The sequence below is a fragment of the Larus michahellis genome, chromosome 3, assembly GCF_964199755.1.
Source record: "Larus michahellis chromosome 3, bLarMic1.1, whole genome shotgun sequence".
Taxonomy (NCBI): domain Eukaryota; kingdom Metazoa; phylum Chordata; class Aves; order Charadriiformes; family Laridae; genus Larus; species Larus michahellis.
This window is the reverse complement of record NC_133898.1, coordinates 104,826,558-104,851,125: the sequence shown is the minus strand read 5'-3', so window position 1 is coordinate 104,851,125 and position 24,568 is coordinate 104,826,558. Positions and strand designations below refer to the sequence as shown.

The 24,568-nt window shown below is 39.6% G+C and overlaps 1 protein-coding gene across 3 annotated transcripts in view; it reads right to left on the bottom strand.

Annotated features, from left to right (window-relative positions):
- Nucleotides 1–24,568, bottom strand: part of HMGCLL1 (3-hydroxy-3-methylglutaryl-CoA lyase like 1) — an 84,464-nt gene that overhangs the window by 53,251 nt on the left and 6,645 nt on the right. Inside the window, exons 2-4 of one of the 3 annotated variants that reach the window (XM_074581586.1) lie at nucleotides 6,857–6,934; nucleotides 5,772–5,879; nucleotides 626–721 (exon numbers count right to left, since the gene is read on the bottom strand). In XM_074581586.1, coding sequence (XP_074437687.1) covers nucleotides 626–721; nucleotides 5,772–5,879; nucleotides 6,857–6,934 — 282 coding nt within the window. Of the gene's footprint in view, nucleotides 1–625; nucleotides 722–5,771; nucleotides 5,880–6,856; nucleotides 6,935–24,568 lie in introns of those variants that run through there. The other 2 variants (XM_074581583.1, XM_074581585.1) reach the window with 2 other exon arrangements.

Sequence of the window (24,568 nt, the reverse complement as noted above, 5' to 3'; positions counted from 1 at the left end):
TTCAAACAGAAGGAAGGAAAAAAAAAATAGCAGCAAGAAAGAACTCAGCAATCACCTACAACTATTTTTGCATTGTTTTCCTTTCATTATGTCACTAAATACAGTATAGAGATACATCAGACTTAATTCAACTCATACAACCTCCCATTGCAGACAAAGTTGTGGCACTATAAATCTGACTATTGATAGTTAATTCGTCTATGTACAGGATTCTGTTTTAGCAGAGATTTTATATGCAGTATAGAAACTGAAAGACAGTTCATTTCATTTAATTGACTCTTTCCTCATTCTTCTTCACTACCTTCCAATAAGAAGACACTCTTCATAAACTTTTCTAGGGCCAACAGAACTGTCTTTCTCTGTACACACAAGCATCACTTGTAGGAACTTGCAAAGACTGTTTGATCAATACTTCCATTAAAATACAAATATATAGATCTTAACACCACTCTGTGAATTTGCCTATTTTTCACAACGAAAACGGAGAGGTTTTAATTAAAAAAACTATAGCTTAGCTGTAACAGGACAGGTTGTAGAACATTAAATAGCTAGTTTATGGTATTGAACTGAAATGGTCTGAAACATGAAAGAGGTAATTGTGGATATCTTCTATGAAGGCACTTACAGCAGAATGAAAACCTTGAAGATTAGGCGTGAGAACAGGATACTGGACTCCAGGATGCCGCTCAATACCCCTCATTACTTCTTTGTGATCTGCCATCTAAAATATATAAATAATTTGTACTGATCAGCAGTTATTTTCTGACTTTATACAGCTAAGCAGAAATTAGCTTAGACTGGTTTTTTGCCTTCATTAGGAATACAGTTCATACAAAAAGTGTAACAACAAAGGGGTTAAACTGATGATGTACAAGCACTCTTCTTTTGTATTTCTTAACTTTTGAGTACTTGAGTTGCAAGCTTTCCAGGTCTATATGAATACAGAATTGGGTCTAAGACTTCTACGGTGTTTCTTTTTGTGTGTATATGTAAAAACACAATTTGCATCATTTCAAATTGCCTGATCACTTTGCATGATCAAATTGCATGATCACTTGTGATCAAGTTCATCATCAACTGTTATTGCAACTTCAAACTTACCTCAATGGACTCAATAGGTGGAAATAACAGAATAACTGATATATTAAAACCACCCAAATCTTGAAAACTTCAGCACTCTGATAAATGCAACTTCTCAATCTTAAGCATAAGTGAACCTGAATTACTCAACACTGTAACCAACATATTTGAAAAGACTACTCACAAGTCTATCCGTAAGAATACAGCAAAATCCAGTTCTCTGCATAGTGTAACATTTTAATATACTTAGAATTTTCTTTCAAAAGAAGAAAATCATTATAGTAAAGGCAAACACCATTATTTTATTCAAGCATTTGTTTTCTTTAGCCTCCCCTCACAAAAGAAACTCTGCCTTTTTTAAGATATTCTTACATTTTTCTCACTCAAGATTAAACATACTCCATGTACTAATCAAGAAGATCAATCAAGACTGATTCATGTAATAAACTGTACATTATTTACACAGGTACATTTTCTTGAAAGAAGTGGAAGAAAAATTAGTTTATTTTTTAATGGTGTGTCTGCCTGTAAACAATAGAGTTAATAAAACATATCCCTCATATTTCATGTCTTACAGATTTTGAGTTTTAAAAAATGAATAGTGTACTTTAAATGCTTTTTAAATCAGCTTTCATAAAAGAAAATCTTCCAAGCAAACAGTATTAAATTGGATTTCTGATTCTTTCCACACTGCTGAAAAGTCATTTGAGGAGTACAGTAAGAAAAGACACGTGAACTACAAAGCTTTCATTACTCCTTACTTCCAAGAGATACTTTATTGATTTTTGCAGTACCACAATTCTAAATATGTTACATTAAATTACACTGGATTATTAACTGACAATACCACTGGCAACCTGGAATCTTCCTGTCACTGGTTTCCTACTATGAAAATTAATGGATTAAAAATAGCAGAAAATGTAAACCCAACATGTATCTGTAAGGAAGTGGATATATGGTATGAAAAGTGTCTTATAGTCAGACACAACTCACTTCTCATCAGGAGACAAGTGATTGCATAAAGCAACTTTTTGTAATTGCTTCCACATAAACTAAACCAGTCTGAGCAACTAACATATCTGACAGCCTCACAAAAAAATTTGTTCTTAAAAAACCTTGGTTTTTTAAGAACAACTTTTCATTCCTTAATTTAATAAAAATAGTATCTACATTTCTCAGGGTAAGGAATAATGTTTGAAACTAAATGATTAATTAAATGGCAAATGCTGGAACTAATTCCACACTTTAAAATTATAGCCTGACTTAAAATATACTAGAAAACCAAAACGACACTTTTTCAACCAGTATAAAGCTGCCAGTTCCAAATAATATTTTATGTATTACATTTGTCCCATTACTATTTTTCCTGTAAGTAAAATCCCATTTTAACACATACTGCATGTTATAAGATTTTAAATTGTAGTAAAATATTTCTTTTCCAAATTTCTTTAAAAATAAGCTTTTTAATAGTAGGTATTTATAATTTTTGGCCATTTAGGTTATAGGTGTGGGATCCTGTTTTATATGGCACCTAGCTACTGTGGAACTTTTTCTTTTAGCTTTTTTCAGTAAAAAACTGCCAAAAAAAACAGTGGATGGGAAGCCATAAAAGAGCTTTAAAATACTAAAAAAAGAAATAAGTGAATGAGTGATCTAAACATAGCCGTGAATTCTATTCCCATGACCTATGAAAAGAAAAAAGAAAGGAGCAAAGAAAAGGCAGTCAAGACTGCAAACCCTATCAAAGCAACACAATCTTATCTTTTAAGTAAAAAACAATTTAAACACAAATTAAGCTATTAAAATAAAGTATTCAGACATGAATTTAAGATAAGAAGGGATTGTTCATTTTTTCCAAAACTGACAACCTTTGCTAAACTTGGTACTCCTAATGGCTCACATGAAAAGGAAGTAATTAAACAAGAAAGGAAGAAATCCACCTTTGCTTTAGACTTTTCCTTCTAGTGTTTAAAAACTTACATTATTCTCTGTTGTTGTAACTACTAAAGTTTGACGTCACTTCGAAAAACTTAGCCTCGCCACTTTTAATGGGCACGGCATCATTGCCCCTGCATTGACACCAAAGACATTCTGCATTGTCGCTGTTCTTTTCCCCTTTCCTTTTATCCTTCCTTTAGGCCCTTCCCTGGTGATCCCAAGAACACTGAAATAAATCAAAGGAGTCCCTCAGAGCGCTGTACAGCCAGTTTGCTCTGCTGACTCATGAATAAGAAAAACATTGATCGTACCATTTTTTTCTCAGAGGAAAGCCTGGAATACAGTCCAGGCACTGGATGCATTCTCAGTTTAAAGTGGACAAACTTTATATACATTTTGACAGAAGATGTGCAACAAACTGTTAAAAATTGAAGTATTTTCTCAAATCAATTCATTTCATGTTTTGCTTTTTAAATATCTTGTGTAGTCTGTACTAAACATATAAGCACTCAAATGCCTCTGTGCAAACAAGTGCGTCATTTCTTGAAAATGAGTTTAAAGTACTGATATTTCCTTACTTGCCAGGAATAATTAAGTTTGCACACACAGGAGCTGCATCGTATACTTCAGGACTAAGGCTGAATTTGCAGGGTTAAATGAAAACCTGGGACTCCTAATGTCAATGTAGTTTTGCTGCTGACTTCCAAAAGGCTTGGATTTTTGCTGAATTGTACCAAATGTAAAATTAATTTTCGAAAAATAATGAGCAAATCAAAAACTCAGTATGGCTGCTGATAGAGTGCTAGATCTGCAAAATAACTAATGTGCCTGACTACTACTACATACATGAAAGTCCCAAATTTAGATCTCTCAAACACATCTTCCAAATGTGGAAAATGAAATTCCACTTAGGTGACAAGAAAAAGAAGTGTGCTAACTTTCTTTTTTACACCAATGAATATTAGTTCTCAGAAGAGTAGAAAAGAGCTAGGAAGAACATTAAATTATACTAATGATGTGTCACCATCTCAATTCTTTAGTTACAAGTATTTACATAAATAAAGAGCAAAATAAAATGCACAAGTACATTCTTTGTCTCCATTCCACAGCTGTCCACATTGATTGTAAAAAATTTTCTCTACATAATTAACTGCAAAAAGTCACTGCACTTTTGTGAGCAAACTGAAAATCAGGATAGAATCTGCAACATCTCTCCTTAGCAAGAATCCTTCAACACGTAAGTGCGTCTGTGTTTGTATGCGTGTGTGTGTTTATGTTAGTGTTTGGAAAAGAAGGACCTGCACACTGGATAGCTACACAGAAACATACCAAGTGCAGCAGACATTTAAAAATAGTGTTTGGCTTCTAGTAAGAGTCAAATTTCCATGAAAGTCCACGCTATAGGCCTGGGGAATCTACTCCCTTGGTTTGGTGCTAGGGAGCACTCCTGAGAAGTTTACCCACTTTGCACAAGCCCTGTCCGCCTAGGTTTTCCTGCCCTGATCCTAGGTCTCTGAATTGGTGTTGCTTCCACAAGAAGTCCCTTCCACCATGACTGTTCCCCAGAGATCAGCCCCACTGCTGTTCATCTGGATACTCAAACTCAGGACTCTGCATCCCAACTGTGTCATGTTCTCAAATCTTTACCTTTATGCGTACACCCAGCATCCTATATCCTGTCTGCCCTTTACTCAGTGTTTACTCTCCACACCTCTTATCCCCACTCAGCATCCTGTGACCAGTTCTCTCACTCCCCATTTACTGCTGTCCCTTGCAGATACACACACACATACAAATTCCTACTCTCGTGCTGCAAGGGGCAAATTGGGAATCACCTGCTATATTATTTCTGATTGGAGACCAATGACAATATTTAAGATTTCTCACATCCTATGTTGTAACCGTGGCAAATTGTACTCCTGGAATTTCTTTTGATCAGGACCTGGAGTGCTCCCCTCCTAGGAGTTTAGCTGCCTGCACTCAAGGCCAGATCACTGATAAGAAGACAGCAACTTGAGAAGCCTCAATCAGCCTTGGAGCTCACCAATAAAAGCTGGAAGATCAGCAGAGGCTCCCCCAAACAGCTCTGTTAAGAAGTCTTAACACGGCCCACACTCCCTTTTCACTCAAATTCACAGCAAAAGTTGCTTCACAGCAACTTTTAAGCTGAGACACCCTCATACTTCCTCCCTGCCTGAGAAACAGTGCAGCTGCACTTGGCCACGTACCTTACTGATTGGATCCAGACTACATCTCCCAGACTTGATTCTTGGCTTAACCTGGGACCTGCCACATCACTGCAGACTCACCTGAGTATGTGTCCTCTTGCCTGCCCTGGTTACCCGCACCAGACTTGCTCTGCTTTCACAGACTGCTGTACTGCCCTATGGTCAAGGAGGCTACAACCTCTGCTCCCCGTGTTATCACGCTTGGTTTCCAGCTCCCCTTCCCTTCTGGAGCAATCTGCTCTTGCTGCTGATGAGTTAGGGATTTAACCAGCTTTCTCCACAATTTACTGGCTTTACTTCAGTTTTGACTACTTTTTAGTAACTAGCTCAATTTCAACTGACCTGAATGAAAGCATAAAACTTCAAAACTGTGACAACGGCATCTGATTTTACAAATAAGCAACATTATTTCTGTTCCATTTTCTTGTATACAGGCAATACTACCGGAAAACAACACTGCATGGAATGGCATTTAAATTGAAAAAGTTCAGTTTCAATAAATTGAATGGTGATGATTTTACATACCTGAGGGACCCATTTGGATGAAACAAAACTGGTCACTTCTATTGCAGGCAGGCCTGTTTTGGAAAGCCGGTTGATTAACTCAATTTTGATATCAGTTGGCACTATCACCTACGGACATGAAGACATACTAAAGTAAAGTATTTCATGCAGTAAGAAACTTTTGTAAGTTAAATGTTCTCAGTACATAATCAATACTTTTTCTTTTATATAATGAACTATAGTCATACATTATACCATAACTATACAGTTTCCTGACAGTAGGAAGCTACTGGATAAGCAAAGCACTAGACAGTATACATGATCCTACTCCTTTTTTTGTCCACCACAAAAGAATAAGGAACTTCCTCTGTGTAAATGGTTATAGATCTGGTCTCACTAATTGTTAGCAACCAACCACCAACCTAGCAAAGAAGCGACAAACGAAGTAGCCAAATTAGTCCAACCAGAGAAAAATGTGGGAAAAAAGCTCCACGGCTGGGGCTGAGTAATTCTATTCTGTTAATACTACCAACATCTTTGACACCAGTAACAATATACGTAAGCTTATCCTCCTGTTTGTGGAAACAGATGACTGTTTTCATACATGTACTGTATTTTAGATAGTCTCTTTCAATCTTCATCCACGCTTCCCTACCACCCTTCAGGCAAATAATATTATCAAAAGAGTAATTTTTTTTTTTTTCCATGCCTGTTCAGCAGAAAGTATGATGAAACCTATTGTACTATTCCTACCATAGCAGCACTTGTAGCACAAACACATACTATGAAGATAGCCAGTGTTTCATGGCATTTACCAATGATGTTATTGACTGACAAGACAAATTTGAGAAAAAGAAACGTCAGTTGAGTAACAGAAAAGCTAGTTAACCAAGTATAGAAAGAAATTATATGGTTTAATATCTGGCTAAATAGTAATATACTTTTATTCTAATATATAAAACAGTTATTAATACAGAAAGAAAGAAATATATTTATAGTACAAAATGGAAGAAACATGATTAGCAGGATGGCTGTGTTTTACACAATGAAAATAACACAGGTATCTATGTCAAAACACACACAAAAAAAAAAAAGAGAAAAATTACTTTTTCATTTTGTAATCCATCCCTTGGCCCAACTTCTACAATCTTTATGTACTCAGGCAGTCCAGATGCTTGAGATTCCTGAAATCAAAATCAATACTGAAACACAAAACAATGAAGGTCACCAAGATCAAAGGTACAGCTTATACTTGTCCTCTCATATGATTCTCGGTATAAAGTCATATTGTCAACATTAAGTTTGCTTAAGGCCTTTAAAAACCTTTGAGAACATGTCCCACACCTTGAGTTAGGGAATGGAAGTTAAAAGCAGAAGTTATCCACGTGCATGTTCCACTGCTCCTCTAAGGCCACAAATGTTTATTATAAAAATGTACATAAAACCATAAATGAACATTGTGTTTTACAGAGTGAGAAATATTCCCATTTCAAAAAGCTTCCCAACGAATGATCCAGTCCTCCAAACTTCTAACTGAATGTTCTCAATTTAACTGAACGGTTACTTCTCTGTAAACGTTTGCAAGACTAGGCTATAAATCTGAAAATAACCGAGCAGCCAAGAAATGTTGAAGAGATTATTAATGAAAGATGAAAGTGATTCCTGAAGATGATGGTTTTAAAGAAGGATTTAAAGGATAACAAGGAAGGCCCCTGGTAGACAAGAAGAATTTTCCAGGTGTAAGAGCAGCTCTGGAACGGCAGGAGGCTGATGGTGACAAGAGGGAAGGAAAGCAGTGGTAAGGTCAAAGGGCTAGGGAGAGCATGGGGAGTTGGAGGGGGAGGAAGGAGAAACAAGAACAGAAAAGCAGGTGAAGGGAAATGAAACTTCCTTTTTCATTATTTAGCTGCTCTGTTATTGAATCAAGTTGACAGGTGTGGTAGTTAACGTCACCCGGGCCTTTAAATCCTGAAACAGTTCAGAGCAGTTTCTTTGACTGACCCCCAAAAGCTGTGTGTCTTCAAAAATACATCAAATGGACAACTTGGGGCAGGCCGCCTGCGCCCACAGGAGCGGACAGCGAGGGAGGGAGGCAGCCTCGCCAGGAGCTCTGCAGGCTCCCTGTTTTCTGTATTGCACTGAATACGGAATCTGACCCAGTGTCTCCATTCCGGTGTTGAAAGCCTGTGCTGGGATTAGCACTAGCTACCAGTCGGAGAGCTGCTACCGCTGCGCCCACTGCCTCCCTGGAGAGTTACAGCCCATGGGAACAGCAGCACCGTCAACCCAGGGGGACGGCTCCCACCCACAGGAGTCGCAGCTTGCCCAGAGACCAGAAGTCACTTCTGCAGTGTGTAAATACAGCCACTAATCTCACATCATCCACAACCAGATGAAAATTCCATTTTTCATCCCTCCCTGTCCAGTATCATCAGTCAGCTAATTAGCAGACGCTAATTTCTCCTCCTGGTAATGGAAAATGAGCACTTCTACAGCTCCTTTGGTTTCTCCCCATGTTCTCAGTGCCTGTGGATTAAAGTAAATTCTCTGCAGTAACAGCACAATAATAGCCAAAACACAATAAACATATTTCAGAGCATTTACTGTATATTTATCTGAGCCCAGTAAAAAGAATGGGGAACAGCTGTATAGTATCTATTTGATCACGTGGAACATCTGGTAAGTTAAAACTCTGTCAGGCTGTGCTAAGCCCACACTCGCTGACAGTATAAACCTACTTAAATGTGAAGGTAAAACCTTCACATCTGCTGCATATTGTTTCTCTTTTTTTAAGTTATTTTCACAAATATGGCACCACTTCAGCACTACAGGCATAAATCTGGGTTATTTCATGATTATCAGATCCTTCTTGTTACAAGACAAATGCCACAGTTGCACTATGAGTAAAGCTGTGACTGGAACAAAATTAAAAAAAAAAGGAGCTAAAATAGATTATGTGAGCCAAAGCTTAATTTAGAGCATGAAAAATGTCCATAAAACTTCAGTGGCAAAAATGTTCTATTTCTAGGCCAAATCCTGTAAATCCTGTTCAGTTCCTACTGTGGTAAAACTTCTGCTGAAATCAAAGAGCTGTACCTGTCTTTACAGAACAGTTCACACAGCTACAGCACATGCAATAGCCATTCATGTGGCCGTTCAGAGGATGTCTGCAGCCCTTGGGTTTCGGAGGGGACAGAAGTTTGGAATGGGCATTGCAAAAGGCCTTCAAGTATTGATTTCTATTCTCCAGCTGTGATATTATCTCTTTGAGCCATAGTCCAGGTCTCTCATCCTCTGATTTTCTGTATAGCCTTCCTGTTCACTAGTCAGTCTCAGCTGCAATTTGCTGTTCTTGAACACGACACTGAGAAATGTGTACAGGATGATTCTCACAAGGGCCACGCCGTGGAAATTCAAGGCAGTACCACAGACAAATCCTTCCATTCTTTGAGCTGATGAACTAACAGTTTCAAGGAAATATCTTGGTTCGTAGTCCAGAAGAGTCTTGCTTTGCACTGAATTTCATCTAGTTTCATCTATAGTACACTGATTGCTCCTGTCTTCGAGGTCAACTCAGTTCCTCCTGTGTGGTATCCCATTGTGGCACTGATAAAGTCTCCTCCTGTCTTTCTGTCATCGGCATATCACATTACTTTGATATTTCCCGGTGAAAGCATCTGGACTAACACGATTACCTTACTTTACCACAAACATATATTATCTCAAAAAATTTGGGTTAGTGCTATAGAAGAAACACGTCTTAAAAAAAGACCACCAATGTCTCTTTAATAACTGGTCTAATAAATCTGTATTCAACATTATCTCTTATTTCCTCCTCAGACAGCTTCTTACTCATCTCACATATCCTGTTCTGATCATCTCTTTCCCCAACTTAACTAATAATTTCTATTGTGCTGCATTGCTGAAGCTCTGATAACAAGCAAGTAAAAGGGAGGCAGAATACTTAGGTTCAGGCCCCTGTGTACTATTTATGCATTTTACAGTGTGTAATTACTGGATAAAACTCAGAAACAAATCAGAGACTACATGAGTACATGTACTATCTTCTGATGACTCTAGCATTTCACCATTCTCTGGTCCAAGCTAAATCAGAGGAGGAAAACAGTACCTCTTCACCTTAATCTCACCTGTCCTATGAATGAATATTCAGTAACCTAGCAGCTAGGCCATTCTGCTAAGAATTTTGGAGATATATACTTGACTATGTTGTCGGGAAGAAAAAGATATTCCCTGCTTTCTTGGGAAGCCTTCTGACCAGCGTCACACTTGCAGAATGTTTGGACATCACTTGAAACACAGCTGAAGAAGTCACCTGAGCCACCAGTCACATTCTGTGCCAGGTTCAATGGCATCTGCATTCACTAGGCGAGTTTCAAATCCACAGAACAGACTGAAGTCTTTAAGAACTTATTCAGAGTTTAAACATGTCTCTGTTTGCTATCTGGACGGCATTAGACCTTAACCAGGACTTGGGCTTCCTGAATTGAGGGACTGAATGTCACGAACTCTAACTGGAGGATTCCAAATGTGCACCATCCCCTTAGGTAAAAGGAAGGATTGCTGGAACCAGCAATGAGACAAACTTAGAGAATTTCGACACCATCAAGTATGGCATTAAATAACCTACAGATAATAAATAGAAAATATAAACAGAAATAAACAGAAAAATGAGAAGTAGTTTTTATAAGAGAATCCAAAAAAGGTGAACATTACATAAATACACATTAAACACTAAACATGCCAGGTAAACAATCTTTTTTTCAGGAAAAGTATTTATGAAATTGTATTGTATGAAGTATTTTCACGTAACAAAGTATTAAAAAGTAGTTATGGTAGATATTTAGAGGTGACTGCTTATTGAATTATACAGTGGCTCTGTTAAAAAGTAATGACTACCAAAGTACAATGTTTGAAATATCAAAAAGGAAATAGTTGACATAAAAGACTAAGGGCCTGGAAAATTTGTTTTTTCCATGTATCGAGCCTTGCCAAGGGAGAACAAAAAGCATATAAAACCACAAAATATTGCCTCCCTCAAAACAGAATGCAGCCACAGAGTCTTTTAAAAAAAAATTAAAAAAGGAAAACCGTACCATTCAGCTTGAGAGATTGAATGCCAAATTTCTGTATGGAAACATTTTCCCTGAGTTATAAATAGCTGAATATTCAAGTTTATTATAGAAAATCCTAGTAACCCTTAATTAGAGCAGTGTAATCTTCTTAACATAACCATAAATGTAATCAAATTATATAAAAATACTTTTTTAAGCTCTGTCACTGCTTCAGAACTTCTAGTAAAGGTGCTGAGGTTCATTCAGCCTTCAGATTTTTATTCTATGCAGCTCATTCATATCGCCACTAATGGCACAGGCAAATATTACCCAGAGCTGCTCAGAAATAACTGAAAGGACACAAAAGTAAAGGAGAAGAATCTGAAGGTTTAGGTCTTTTCAATCTTTCTAACCAAGCAAAAAGGAAGCTCTGCTTTCCTTTTCCACAAGGTGGTGTTCTGGCACAGAGGACAACTGAGCAAAGGTAGGTCCATCTTGTGCAAGGAAGAATTATTCAGGAAAGCAGTTCTAAACAAGGATCAGCAGGGTGGTGGCATCAGAACTCCATATATATATGTGCAGTGACAAGGACAAATGCCCAAAAACTGGGAGAAGGCTCTGAGATAAATAATACAATTGCTGGAAGGAAAACAAAGAAAACAGTGGTCAATCTTCTGAACACATAGATGTCTCTGAACTTTACAAGACATAGAGGAAATAAACAGGAAGACATTAAAATCTTAGTACATAATCAAATAATGATTGAAGTGGTATTGCAAAGACTTGTTTATATAGTTCACACTGCTGGAAGGCAGATATAAAACATATTCATTCCCAAAGCCACTAGGGGGGAAATGAAGAAGATTCACCTGTGAGATATAAAAAATATATACAGATATTCAGAAAACAGTGGGTCATACCTGGTAAATATCCCTCACTAAATATAAACTGAGTATGCGTCCTAGAACTTCTGCCATATGCTGCTGACATGACCACTGGGAGAACAATAGCCAGGAAGAGGCCATGACTAGCAACAAAACTCATCAGCCCTTGAGAGGCTTTCATTAAGTAATTTTTTCTTATGATATCACTGCATATTCATGACCTGAATGATAGCACAGAAATACCACAAAAAAAGCAGTTGCAAGTGCTTTAGACAACAGGACTGGAATTCAAATTTCCATTGACATACTAAAGAAACAAATATGATGCATTTCAATAAAAACAATACATAACACTTAAGACTATCCTTATTGTATCTGACATTGACTGACTAATTTTTGCACGTTTGTCCTTTACAAATTCTATCACGTATCATGCTTATTTCTCCGTTTTAATAATTCTGACTTCCCAAAAAAAGATTTCTATAAAATAGAAGATAGAGAGTACCTGAAAAAACAGTTCTATAGAAAAGGACTGAGATATTAAAACAAATAACAAACTGAATATGAGTCAGGAACATCTTGCTCTCAAGAAAAATAAAAGAAGAAAATAAAATGGCAAATCTAATCCTAGGCTATAAACAGGGATGTCATAGAAAAACAGTAGCCTGCCACTTAACGAGTAGTAATACTGTGTCTAGTTTTGCACTTCCTACTTCAAAAAAAGGATTCAATCAATGGGAGAGCCTCCATAGGAGGGCAAAACATAAAATGCAAGCAAATCATTACAGAATGATAATAGTTAGTTGCAGAGTTAACTTATCTATAATAAACCAAATAATCATTGGTGTCAGAAGGAGCCTCTGGAGATATCTAGTTCAGTCACCCCTGCTCAGGGCACAGTCAACTAAAGCAGGTGGCCCAGAATTGTGTTCAGTTGGGTCTTGGGTATCTCCAAGGATGCAGACTCCTGGGCAACCTGTTCCAGTGTTGACCACCCTCGCAGTAAAAAAGACTTTTCTGATCTCTAAATGGAATTTATTGTACTTCAGTTTGTGCCCACTGCCTCTTATCCTGTCAGTGACTTTGTCTTCCTTATTCACCCTACTAGATATTTGTACATGTAAGATCCCCCTGAGCCTTTTCTCCAGGCTAAACACTCAGCTCTTTCAGCCTCTCCTCATGACAGATGCTCCAATTCATTAACCATCTTCAAGGTCCTTTGCTGGGTCTGATCCAGTACGTCTACATCTCTCTTATACTGGGGATTAAACCTACAGTTGTTACTTTAGTCCAGCTCTTCAAATTTAATTTGAACGTGCTTACAACTTTCATTTAGAGGCCTTCTGCGAGCTCATGAAAGAGCAGTGATTTACATATATCAGGAGATTATCTGAACTGACTGAGAATTCACTGTAGGGATTTCTATTGTAATAACTCTAACATTTCTACTGTCATTACCATTAATTATTAAATTCTAATATAAGCTACTAGTACACTTATTAAATTGTTGCAGGGCTGTTTACAATAAAATACAAGTCATTCATATGACAACAAAAGAAATATGATTTTAAACACAAGGGAATTCAACTGAACTATAAATACTTATGCTGCTGGCATGGCCAGTTGTTTGATCTAATCTTTACAAAGAGGACTTTAATGGTAAAGACAAAGGGCATAAAGTGCAAATAATATTAACTAACAAATAATAAGAAAAAACTATGACTTTCATTTAGAAATTAGAAATTAATATTTCGTAAAAAGAATTCTATCTAATGAGCAGTGAAGAACTAGGTGTTTCAGATGGCACTAGTCACCTATGTTTAGGCAACTGAGACCTGTCCTAGTCTGCACTAGCAGTCACAGGAACTTCCCTGCCTCAAATTAACTAAATATCATAGAATCATAGAATGGTTTTGGTTAGAAGCGACCTTTAAAGGTCATCTAGTCCAACCCCCCTGCAATGAGCAAGGACATCTTCAACTAGATCAGGTTGCTGGGAGCCCCGTCCACCTGGACCTTGAATGTTTCCAGGGATGGGGCATCTACCACTTCTCTGGGGAACCTGTTCCAGTATTTCACCAACCCTCATTGTAAAAAATTTCTTCCTTATATCCAGTCCAAATCTACCCTCTTTTAGTTTAAAACCATTACCCCTTGTCCTATCACTACATACACTGCTAAATAGTTTGTCCTCATCTTTCTTATAAACTCCCTTTAAGTACTGAAAGGCTGCAATAAGGTCTCCCCAGAGCCTTCTCTTCCCCAGGCTCTCTCAGCCTGTCCTCACAGCAGAGGTGCTCCAGCCCTCTGATGATTTTTGTGGCCCTCCTCTGGACCCGCTCCAATAGGTCCATGCCTTTCCTGTGCTGAAGGCTCAGAGTAGAGGGGCAGAATTGCCTCCCTCGACCCTGACCTGGCCACACTTCTTTTGATGCAGCCCAGGATATGGTTGGCCTTCTGGCCTTCAGTGATCATCTAGTCCAACTCCCCTGCCAAAGCAGGTTCACCTAGAGCAGACTGGACAGGAACGCATCCAGGCAGGTTTTGAATATCTCCAGAGAAGGAGACTCCACAACCTCTCTGGGCAACCTGTTACAGTGCTCTGTCACCCTCAAAGAAGTCTTTCCTCATGTTCAGATGGAATTTCCTGTGTTACAGCTTGTGTCCTTTGCCCCTTGTCCTGTCACCAGGCACCACTGAAAGAAGCCTGGCCCCACCCTCTTGACAACTTTAGGTATTTATAAGCATTGATGAGGTCCCCTCTCAGTCTTCTCTTCTCCAGGCTAAACAGACCCAGGTGTCTCAGCCTTTCCTCATAAGAGAGACGTTCCAGTCTCCTGATCATCTTCGTAGCCCTCCGCTGGACTCTTTCCAGTAGTTCCTTGTCTTTCTTGAACTGGGGATTCCAGGACTGCACACAGTACTTCGGATGTGGCCTCACCAGGGCAGAGTAGAGGGGGAGGATGACCTCCCTCGACCGGCTGGTCACACTCTTTTTCATGCATCCCAGGATATCACTAGCCTTTCTTGGCTACAAGGGCATATTGCTGGCTCATGGTCATCCTGTTGTCCACCAGGACTCCCAGGTCGTTCTCCACAGAGCTGCATTCCAGCAGGTCAACCCCGAACCTGTACTGGTGCATGGGGTTATTCCTCCCTAGGTGCAGGACCCTACACTTGCCTTTGTTGAACTTCATTAGGTTCCTCTCTGCCAAACTCTCTATCCTGTCCAAGTCTCACTGAATGGCAGCACAGCCTTCTGGTGTATCAGCCACTCTTCCCAGTTTTGTATCATCAGCAAACTTGCTGAGGGTACACTCTGTACCCTCATCCAGGCCATTGATTAATATGTTGACAAGACTGGGCCTGATACTGACCCCTGGGGAACACCGCTACCTACAGGCCCCCAGCTCTGTGTCACTGATCACAACTCTCTGAGCTCTGCCATTCAGCCAGCTCTCAATCCATCTCACTGTCCACTCATCTAACCCACACTTCCTAAGCTTACCTATGAGGATGTTATGGGAGACAGTGTCAAAAGCCTTGTTAAAATTGAAGTAGACAGCATCCACTGCTCTTTCCTCATCTACTGAGGCAGTCATGCCATCATAGAAGGCTATCAGATTGGTGAAGCATGATTTCCCCTTGGTGAATGACCACTGCCAATATCCTTCTTTTCCTCCACATGCTTGGAGATGACATGCAGAATGAGCTGTTCCATCACCTTTGCAGGGATGGAGGTGAGACTGACTGGCCTGTAGTTTCCTGTGTCCTCCTTGCCCCATTTGAAGACTGAAGTGACATTGGCTTTCCTCTAGTCCTCAGGCACCTTTCCTATCCTCCATGACGTTTCAAAGATGATGGAGAGTGGCTTGGCAATAACATCTGATTGGACAGGGCTCTGAGCAACCTGATCTAGTTGAAGATGTCCCTGCTCATTGCAGGGGACATTGGACTAGGTGACCTTTAAAGGTCCCTTCCAATCCAAACTATTCTATGATTCTATGATCTGCCAGCTCCCTCAGCACTTGTGGGTGCAACCCATTGGGGCCCAGGGATTTGTGGGTATCAAGTTTGCCTAAATGAACTCTAATACGATCCTCGTTAACCAAGGGAAAGTCCTCCTTTCTCCAGACATTTTCTCTCACCTACGAGGTCTGGGATTCCTGGAGGCTGGCCTTAGCAGTAAAGACTGAAGCAAAGAAGGCATTCAGTAACTCTGCCTTCTCTGTATCCTCCATCACCAGGGCACCCACCTCATTCAGCAGCAGGCCCACATTTTCCCTAGTCTTCCTTTTACTACTGATGTACTCAAAGAGGCCCTTCTTGTTGTCCTTGACATCCCTTGGCAGATTTAATTCCCAGTGGGCCTTAGCCTTCCTCGTTGCATCTCTGCAGACTCTGACAACGTTCCTGCATTCCTCCCAAGTGGCCAGTCCCTTTTTCCACATTCTGTAACTTCCTTCTTCCATTTGAGTTTTTCCAGAAGCTCCTTGCTCACCCATGCAGGTCTCCTGCCTCCTTTGCTTGATTTCTTACTCATAGAGATGCACTGATCTTGAGCATGGACGAAATGGTGCTTGAATATTAACCAGCTCTCTTGGACCCCTCTACCTTCTAGTGCCCTAGCCCATGGCATTCATACAAGTAGGTCTTTGAAGAGGCCAAGGTTAGCTCTCATGAAGTCCAGGGCTGTAATCCTACTTACTGCCTTGCTTCTTCCACGCAGGATTCTGAACTCCATCATGGTCACTGCAGCCAAGGCTACACCCAACCTTTACATCCCCAACTAGTACTTCTTTGTTAGTGCAAGATCCAACAGCACATCTCTCTTCGTTGGCTTCTCTACCACCTGTTTCAAAAAGCTATCATTCTGAATCATCCAGAAACCTCCTGGACTGTGTGTGCCTGGCTGTGTTGCTTTTCCAGCAAATATCAGGGTGGTTAAAGTCCCGCATGAGATGGTGAGGCTACTTTCAGCTGTCCGTAGAAGGCCTCATTGACTTCCTCTTCCTGATCAGGTGGTCTGTAGTAAACAACAACAACCCCTTATTAGCCAGTCCCTTAATTCTTACTCATAATCTCCCGACTCGTTCTTCATCCAGAAAATGAAGATTCAGAGCTAGATACATTCTACTTGCTCTCACATAAAGAGCAACTCCACCAGCTCCCCTTGCTGGTCTGTCTTTCCTAAAAAGTACATGGCCATCCATGACAGCATTCCAGTCATGTGATCTACCACACTATGTCTCTGTAACTGCAATGAGATCACAGCCCTGTAACCACACACAGATCTCTAGTTCTTCCAGTTTACTCCCCATGCTTGTGTGTTGGTGTACAGGCATTTCAGAGAGGTAATAGAGCATGCGGGTTTCCCTGGAGGGGTGCAAGAGGATCCACCACAGCCATACACGCTCTTGGGGTGATTGGCCTTCTCGTTGTCATCTTGGGAAGCAGCCAAGGAACGTCTGACAGTGCTCTGGTTGGCCTGGTTTATTCCCTAGTCAGATGCAATGGCATTGCCATTTTGGACCCCACCCCCAAGTCCTTCAGTTTAAAGCCTGCCTCACCAAGTTGGCCATTCTGTTGCCAAAGATTCCCTTGCCTCTTCTAGACAGGTGGATTCCATACCCCCCTAACAGCTTACAGTCAGCAAAGAATGTTCCATTGTCATAAAAGCCAAAACTCTCACGATGCCATCAGCCATGGAGACAGAAGTTGATATGCATTATATGTTTACGTATGTTGTGGGGGACCATGTCAAAGGCCTTACAGAAATCCAGACAGACGACATCCATAGCTCTTTCCTTGTCCACTGATGTAATCACTCCACCAAATCCGTATCTCTCCAATTCAGAGGGAAGGATGTGGAGGACCATGTCAAAGGCCTTACAGAAATCCAGACAGACGACATCCGTAGCTCTTTCCTTGTCCACTGATGTAATCACTCCACCAAATCCGTATCTCTCCAATTCAGAGAGAAGGATGTGGAGGACCATGTCAAAGGCCTTACAGAAATCCAGACAGACGACATCCGTAGCTCTTTCCTTGTCCACTGATGTAATCACTCCACCAAATCCGTATCTCTCCAATTCAGAGAGAAGGATGTTGTGGAGGACCATAGAATCATAGAATCATTTAGGTTGGAAAAGACCCTTGGGATCATCAAGTCCAACCATCATCTCCACTCTACAAAGTTCTCCCTTACACCATATCCCTTAACACCACATCTAAACGAGTCTTAAACACATCCAGGGATGGTGACTCCACCACCTCCCTGGGTAGCCTATTCCAGTGTCTAACCACTCTTTCTGTGAAGAATTTTTTCCTAATGTCCAGCCTAAACCTACCCTGCTGCAGCTTGAACCCATTCCCTCTTGTTCTATCACTAATTACCTCTGAGAAGAGACCAGCACCAACCTCTCTACAATGTCCTTTCAAGTAGTTGTAGAGAGCGATGAGGTCTCCCCTCAGCCTCCTCTTCCTCAAACTAAACAGTCCCAGCTCCTTCAATCGCTCCTCATAAGATTTATTCTGCAAGCCCTTCACCAGCTTCGTTGCCCTCCTCTGCACTCACTCCAGCACCTCGATATCTCTCAAAGGCCTTACAGAAATCCAGACAGATGACATCCTTAGCTCTTCCCCTGTCCACTGATGTAGTCACTCCATCATAGAAGGCCACTAAGTTGGTCAGGCAGGACTTGCCCTTGGGTGAAGGCATGCTGGCTGTCTCAAATCACCTCCCTGTCCTCCATGTGTCTTAGCACGGCTTCTAGGAGGATCTGTTCCATGATCTTCCCAGGCACAGTGGTGAGGTTGACAGGTCAGTAGTTCCCAGGGTCCTCCTTTCCGCCCTTTTTAAAAATGGGTATAATGTTTCCTTTCTTTTTCCAGTCATCGGGGACTTCACCTGACTGCCATGACTATTCAAATATCGTGGAAAGTGGCTTGGCAACTACATCAGCCGATTCCCTCAGGACTCTGGGACGCACCTCATCAGGTTCCATAGACTTATATGTTCAGGTTCCTCAGGTGGTCACGAACCTGATCTTCTCTTACAGTAGAGACACTTTGCTCCCCTAGTCCCTGCCTTGCAGTTCATCTACTCGAGAGGTGTGGGGAGAGAGGCTGCCAGTGAAGACTGAGGAAAAAAAATTGTTGAATACCTCAGCCTTCTCCTTGTCCATTGTTACCAATTTACCAGTCTTGTTCATCAGAGGGGGTACGCTTTCTTTTACCTTACTTTTCTGGCTAACCTACCTGTAGAAGCTCTTATTGTTATTCCTTGCACCCCTTGCCAAGTTCAGTTCCAGCTGCACCTTGGCCTTCCTGACGCCATCCCTACACAACCGGGCAGCATCCCTGTTCCCAGGATACCTGCTCCTGCTTCCACTGTGTCTGCATTTCCTTCTTGCCCTTCAGTTTGACAAGCAGGTCTCAACTCAGCCATGCCAGTCTCTTGCCCTCCTTTCCTGATTTCTTACACCTGAGGATTGAGAGCTCTTGCTCTCTCTGGAAAGCATCCTTAAAGATCTGCCAGCTCTGTTCTGCTCCCTTGTCCCTGAGGCAGTTTCCCAGGGGGTCCTATTGACTAATTCCTTGAACAGCTGGAAGTCTGCTTTCTTAATATTCAGGGTCCTGACTTTAGTCTTTGACTGACCCATATCCCTTTGGACTGTGAACTCCACCAGTGCATGATCACTGCAGCCCAGGCTGCCTCCAATTTAAACAAAGTCAGTGAAAGTATACTGGAAAATATGCATAAAAATTATTATGCTGTGAAGATAATTACAGACCCCTAGAAGCCTTTCCCTTTAGTAAGCAAAGGTAAGAAATGTGAACACTTGAACTGCATAAAGTTACTGATTTTAAATCATGACAGTCCATGCTACATTCTAACTATAATGCCAAGGACAACTTATTACATGTCAGTTGAGAGTCACACAACCATTTCTGGTGGTCATGACTTAAAATTTGTCAAATGTGAGCTCCAGTGGATCAGAAAGTTCCATAGGCAGGCTATTGAAACTGCTGTTCTGACAGCCCTGCAAAAAGGAAATCTCAGGAACTGGGGACTGAATGTCTAACAGAAGGAGTAGCTAGTTCTAAGAGTGACTGCAAATCACGTCCAATTCTCTGCCATGACGTTGGATGCTCTGAAAAAAAGTAGTAGCATTACAGGACAAATACTCGGAAGGATGAAATCAAGCCCAAAGGCTGTTCACAATCTTATAAAACAAAGAAATTCCTTCTTTAATATTCACGTGTCTACTTTACATAAAATCATTCACAACTTGACAGAACAAAAAAATAGACCAAATCGCTCAAATAACAGTCTGCGGGATGAGTCTGAACTTTCTGAATTATCACTGACAACTTGATTTGCCATCTTCTAAAAAACACTTGTTGCTATTTTCAACAAAGGTAGAGCACCTGGAATTGCAGAGGTTTGAATATAAGTGTCAAATACAGCTAACAGTTCATGCAACCTAAAAGCAGACAGATGTGCTGTAGTCACAGATAATTTCAGATAACTTGCAAAATAATGATGAAGGGAATATATTATTAGAGTCAGGTGGTAGCAGAGGCATAGACAACCACAGTTAGACTTGTGTTACAATGGAGTAATTAATAATAAATGGTACTAGAGGTCTCTGTTGTTAGTAAGAGGACAACACAGCCTCTTACTTACTAAAATGACTACTTTAGCAAAAATTAAAAATGTGTTTTCATGACATGGTGTATACATTACCTTTTTCTACTTTCTATTTCCCTAAATGCTTCCCTTGGCTAACAAGCAGCATTTCTCCATTAACCAAGTTGATTTGCAGCCAACTCACTTTCATCCATATCCCTATCTTGGTCAAAGCCTGGAAAAGCAATTACACCCTACCATCTGGGCTGGATGAAAAGGATACAGAGAACTGAGATCAACAGCATACTGATGACACTGGAGCCAAAACCTCCCACACTTTCCTTTACTATTATTTATGGTAATAGTATTATGGTGTGCATGGTGTTTTACAGGCAAGACTGAAGACAGAATTCTAGAAGGCAGAAGCAGTGGTGTTTTTCCACACATTGAAAAAGCAGAGGCATGATCATCCTTACAAGACCAACACGTGAAAGTCATTCGCCCTTTATAATGCTTTGTGATATCAATGGAGAAAACAAATACATTGACAAGCCAGCCCATGCACTCTATCAGATAAGTCTCTTTAAATACCTCATTGTCAATAAAAGTGAGTTACGTATAGATCTTTAAGAACTCAAGTAAAAAGTTGGAAGTAATTCAACTATTCTCAATTATTGTTGTCAGCGAAATCACCTTCTGCATCCAAAGGCAGTGCCTAAAAGATCAAGGAAATCTTTAATTCAAGTGCAGCTGGCTCACCACTATGTTTTCCATACCTCCCTTCTCAAAAGACTCTGATAAAAATGACAGTAGTTTAATGGCTATTTATTTAGCCACAGTTGGCAACTCATCCTTCAGGAGAATCTACAATTTATAAAACTCTTTAGAAAAATAACATCTGCAAAGTGTTACCATAATAATTTTCCAACAGTAGGAAGGAAATTACGGTATCTTGAATGCTACACCATTCTTGACATTATGAAAATGTTCCATTTTCACAACGGAAACAGTCAAATGTGAGCATATTTAGATACTAAAATTTTCTGCCCATTTAACTGATAATAACATTACATCTTAAAAGGCATCAGCAATGAAGTGTGCATCGCTGAATCAAGCCACTTCTCAGCACTATCATCAATGGCCAAAAGCATATGAAACAACTCAGCTGAGTAGTAAGGGCACAAGTCAGATGGCTAATTACAGGCACCTAGTGCATTTGAGATGCATCCCACTTGACTTCCAGTTAATGCAGCAGAGATCAACAGGTATACATGGAATATCTGTGCCATCTGCCAATCCTATAAGCCATCTCAGCTACTCCAGGGCATCTCACACAGCACCAGATAACTGTGCTTATGCAATTGAATCAAGTCCTAAATATCAAAAAACAGCTGGGAGACAAGACAGTTCTCAATCACCAGTTGATTCCTCTCTGTATAGCCATCAGCCAGCTGGCTTAGTAGCTTAACTTTCTGTCTTCTTCATACTATTCAGGCAAAAGTGAGACATGGCTGGGCCAAGGAACTTGCCTATCCTCTCTCTTCCCTTTCCTAATAAATTCTTCATGTAAGCTGTTTTGCTTTATATGAAGCCAAAATATAGTTCAATTCAAATTATGTTTCCAGGCTTTTAAAAATTCAGCTGTGATCAGCTGTGGATTCTGTTAAATCTTTTTCCTAATCCCAGTGTTCCACATGATATACCTTCATCACTTACCTTGCTCCCCCATTTCTCACATACTAACACCTATATTTAATCTCATCTTAACTACTTGCATTAAAAGTAAACCCTAAAGCCACATACAGTTCCTTTCCAGATGCTGCTGTTGAATTATTTCCCTATGGGCTTCACCTAACATTCCACCAATGTCCTCTGGCGCTTCAGTCCACACATCTCATGCATTCAAAGCCTTTAAACTTTTTTTTTTCGCAAGAAACTCATAAACTAACACCTTTATTCCCATAGAAAACAGCTAACATCTGTGGACAAAAAAAAACGAGCCAAACAAAGAAGAAATGTCTACCCAGAACAGTTTTTTACCAATGCACCTTTGAGCAATTTTTGCATGTAATAAATCTATTTTTTTGTTGCAAGAGCTGTTAAGAAGCACTCTTATAAGTATATTTAATGCAAATAACAAATTCAAATGCAATATAACAATTGGAGTAACTTTCAATTCATTTACACCAAATGATAAAATAAATCTCCACTTAACAAGACAATTATCTAAAAATAGTATCAGCTACAATGTTCTGACTGAAAGTATACTTTTCTTCTCATCACCTGCAACTTACCTGTCATCTTTTGCAACATCAGAAATTTTCCTAAACTATGATTGAAATCTTTGCCATCAATTATTATGTCTAACACAGTAAAATTCTGAAAAGTCATGAGCTGATTACTTCCAACTCTAACGCCTTAAGATTAAAAACAACCCTTAAAACTATCCCTGAAAGTATTTTCCTGAAATGTAAATCACGCATTTATCAGTTTTCTGATTGCTTCAGAGTGAGAGATTGACTAAAAGACCAGACAGTCAAAAAAATAGTCTGAATGTGATTCACAATCTCATATTTAATAAATTCTTTATTATTCTTTACAACTTATTTCACTACCAACATATTACAAAATAGAAAAAAACTATTATCTCAGCTGCGCACCGTTTTGACATTTCTACCCCAAAAGGGCTATACCAGTATACACTAATACAGCAGTAATAAAATATTTTCCTTTTGCTGAAAAGCAAAAATGCTGAATTAGCTTTACTGTTATTTAGCACAGTATGAAAGCCTGATTTTGATCATGGAGCTACAGGCATCATTTTACATGCTCTTATCTCAGAAATTCCAATAAGCCAATAAAGTAACTTTTCTCATAGTTTCAATATCCTGATGATTTTTTCTGTGACAGAAGATGGATGGATTTGATAGCCAAAGGGAAGTTTTTCCTATAAAATTGTGGCTGATAGCTTTTTTCCCCCCATTCTTAAAATTAATATTTTTCTGTTCCAATATTTTCTGAGGTTCAGTTAATTGATGGTCCTTCACTACACTGTATGTCAAGGTACACATATGCATTACTATGCATTGGCACACATTGTAAGATGGTACACATTCCACAGCAAGTTCAAAATACCACACACCATCTTTAATACCCGCTCCTCTTTCATACTTCATCTACCTTTTTAAATATACATTTGGGGAAAAAGAAGAATGCTAAAGAAAATATTTCATCTTTGTTAAATGAATGAGCACGCTAAACAATAGAAGAGAATTCAACACAGCCTGAAGTACTGAATAACTACTTTTCTGAAGTCCCCCCCAGTTTCTTTAAATATAATTGCTTCCACATTTGACACATCAAAGGATCTTAATAACGTTCAATTCCTAAAATTTCAGAGAATCATCGCCTTGGTTAAATGCCTCAAATATTTATGTTGTGAAAGAGCAGAGGGTGACAAGAATTAATTTCAGCTTTATCTCTGGACGGCCCTACACTGAACCGGTTTCTCATTCCATGATATTCACATAGAAACTGAAATTCAAACACACATTTGCATAAACAAGTGACTCTTGCAACCCAGATGCTGCAAGAATTGGAGCTACCTTTTTTCCTCTGAAACACCAAAAAAAGCATTAAAACTACGAGAAATTAAGTGTAACTTCATTCTAGGTACCCAGCATTCCATCTTTAAGCCAAGTCTAAGTGAAAAAATCCTAACTTGCGATCCACTATAGAGACAACCATTACAACTATTTATTAGTCACCTTGTCAGACAGTTCAAAGATACAAAATTTGATTAATGAGGAGCAGTAAATATTTTGCTTTATAAAAACTTCTATGTCTGACCAACTGGTAAGCCTTGCAGTACTCTTATAAGCACTTGTGAGATTTCCTTACCCAAACTAGAAGCTAGAAGATCCACAAATTGTAAATAAAATCCTTAGTAAAACCTGAGACAAAGATAATATTCCCATTTATTTAAGTAGGAATTAAATTTGGATCGAGTTGATCTTAGGCAAGTCACTTATGTTCACTCTCAGCCAAGGCAATGAGAAAATGAATTAAGAAGAATGATCTCAAGATGTATGAATTTTAAAATGATGATTTGACACATGGGGTGTCTGAAATTAATCTTTTTCCTTGAGCTGGCAAGAAAGGAAATGAACATCACTGTGCCCATATGTAAGCTTTGAAGGAGGTGGAGGTGGGACAAGTCAAAAACGG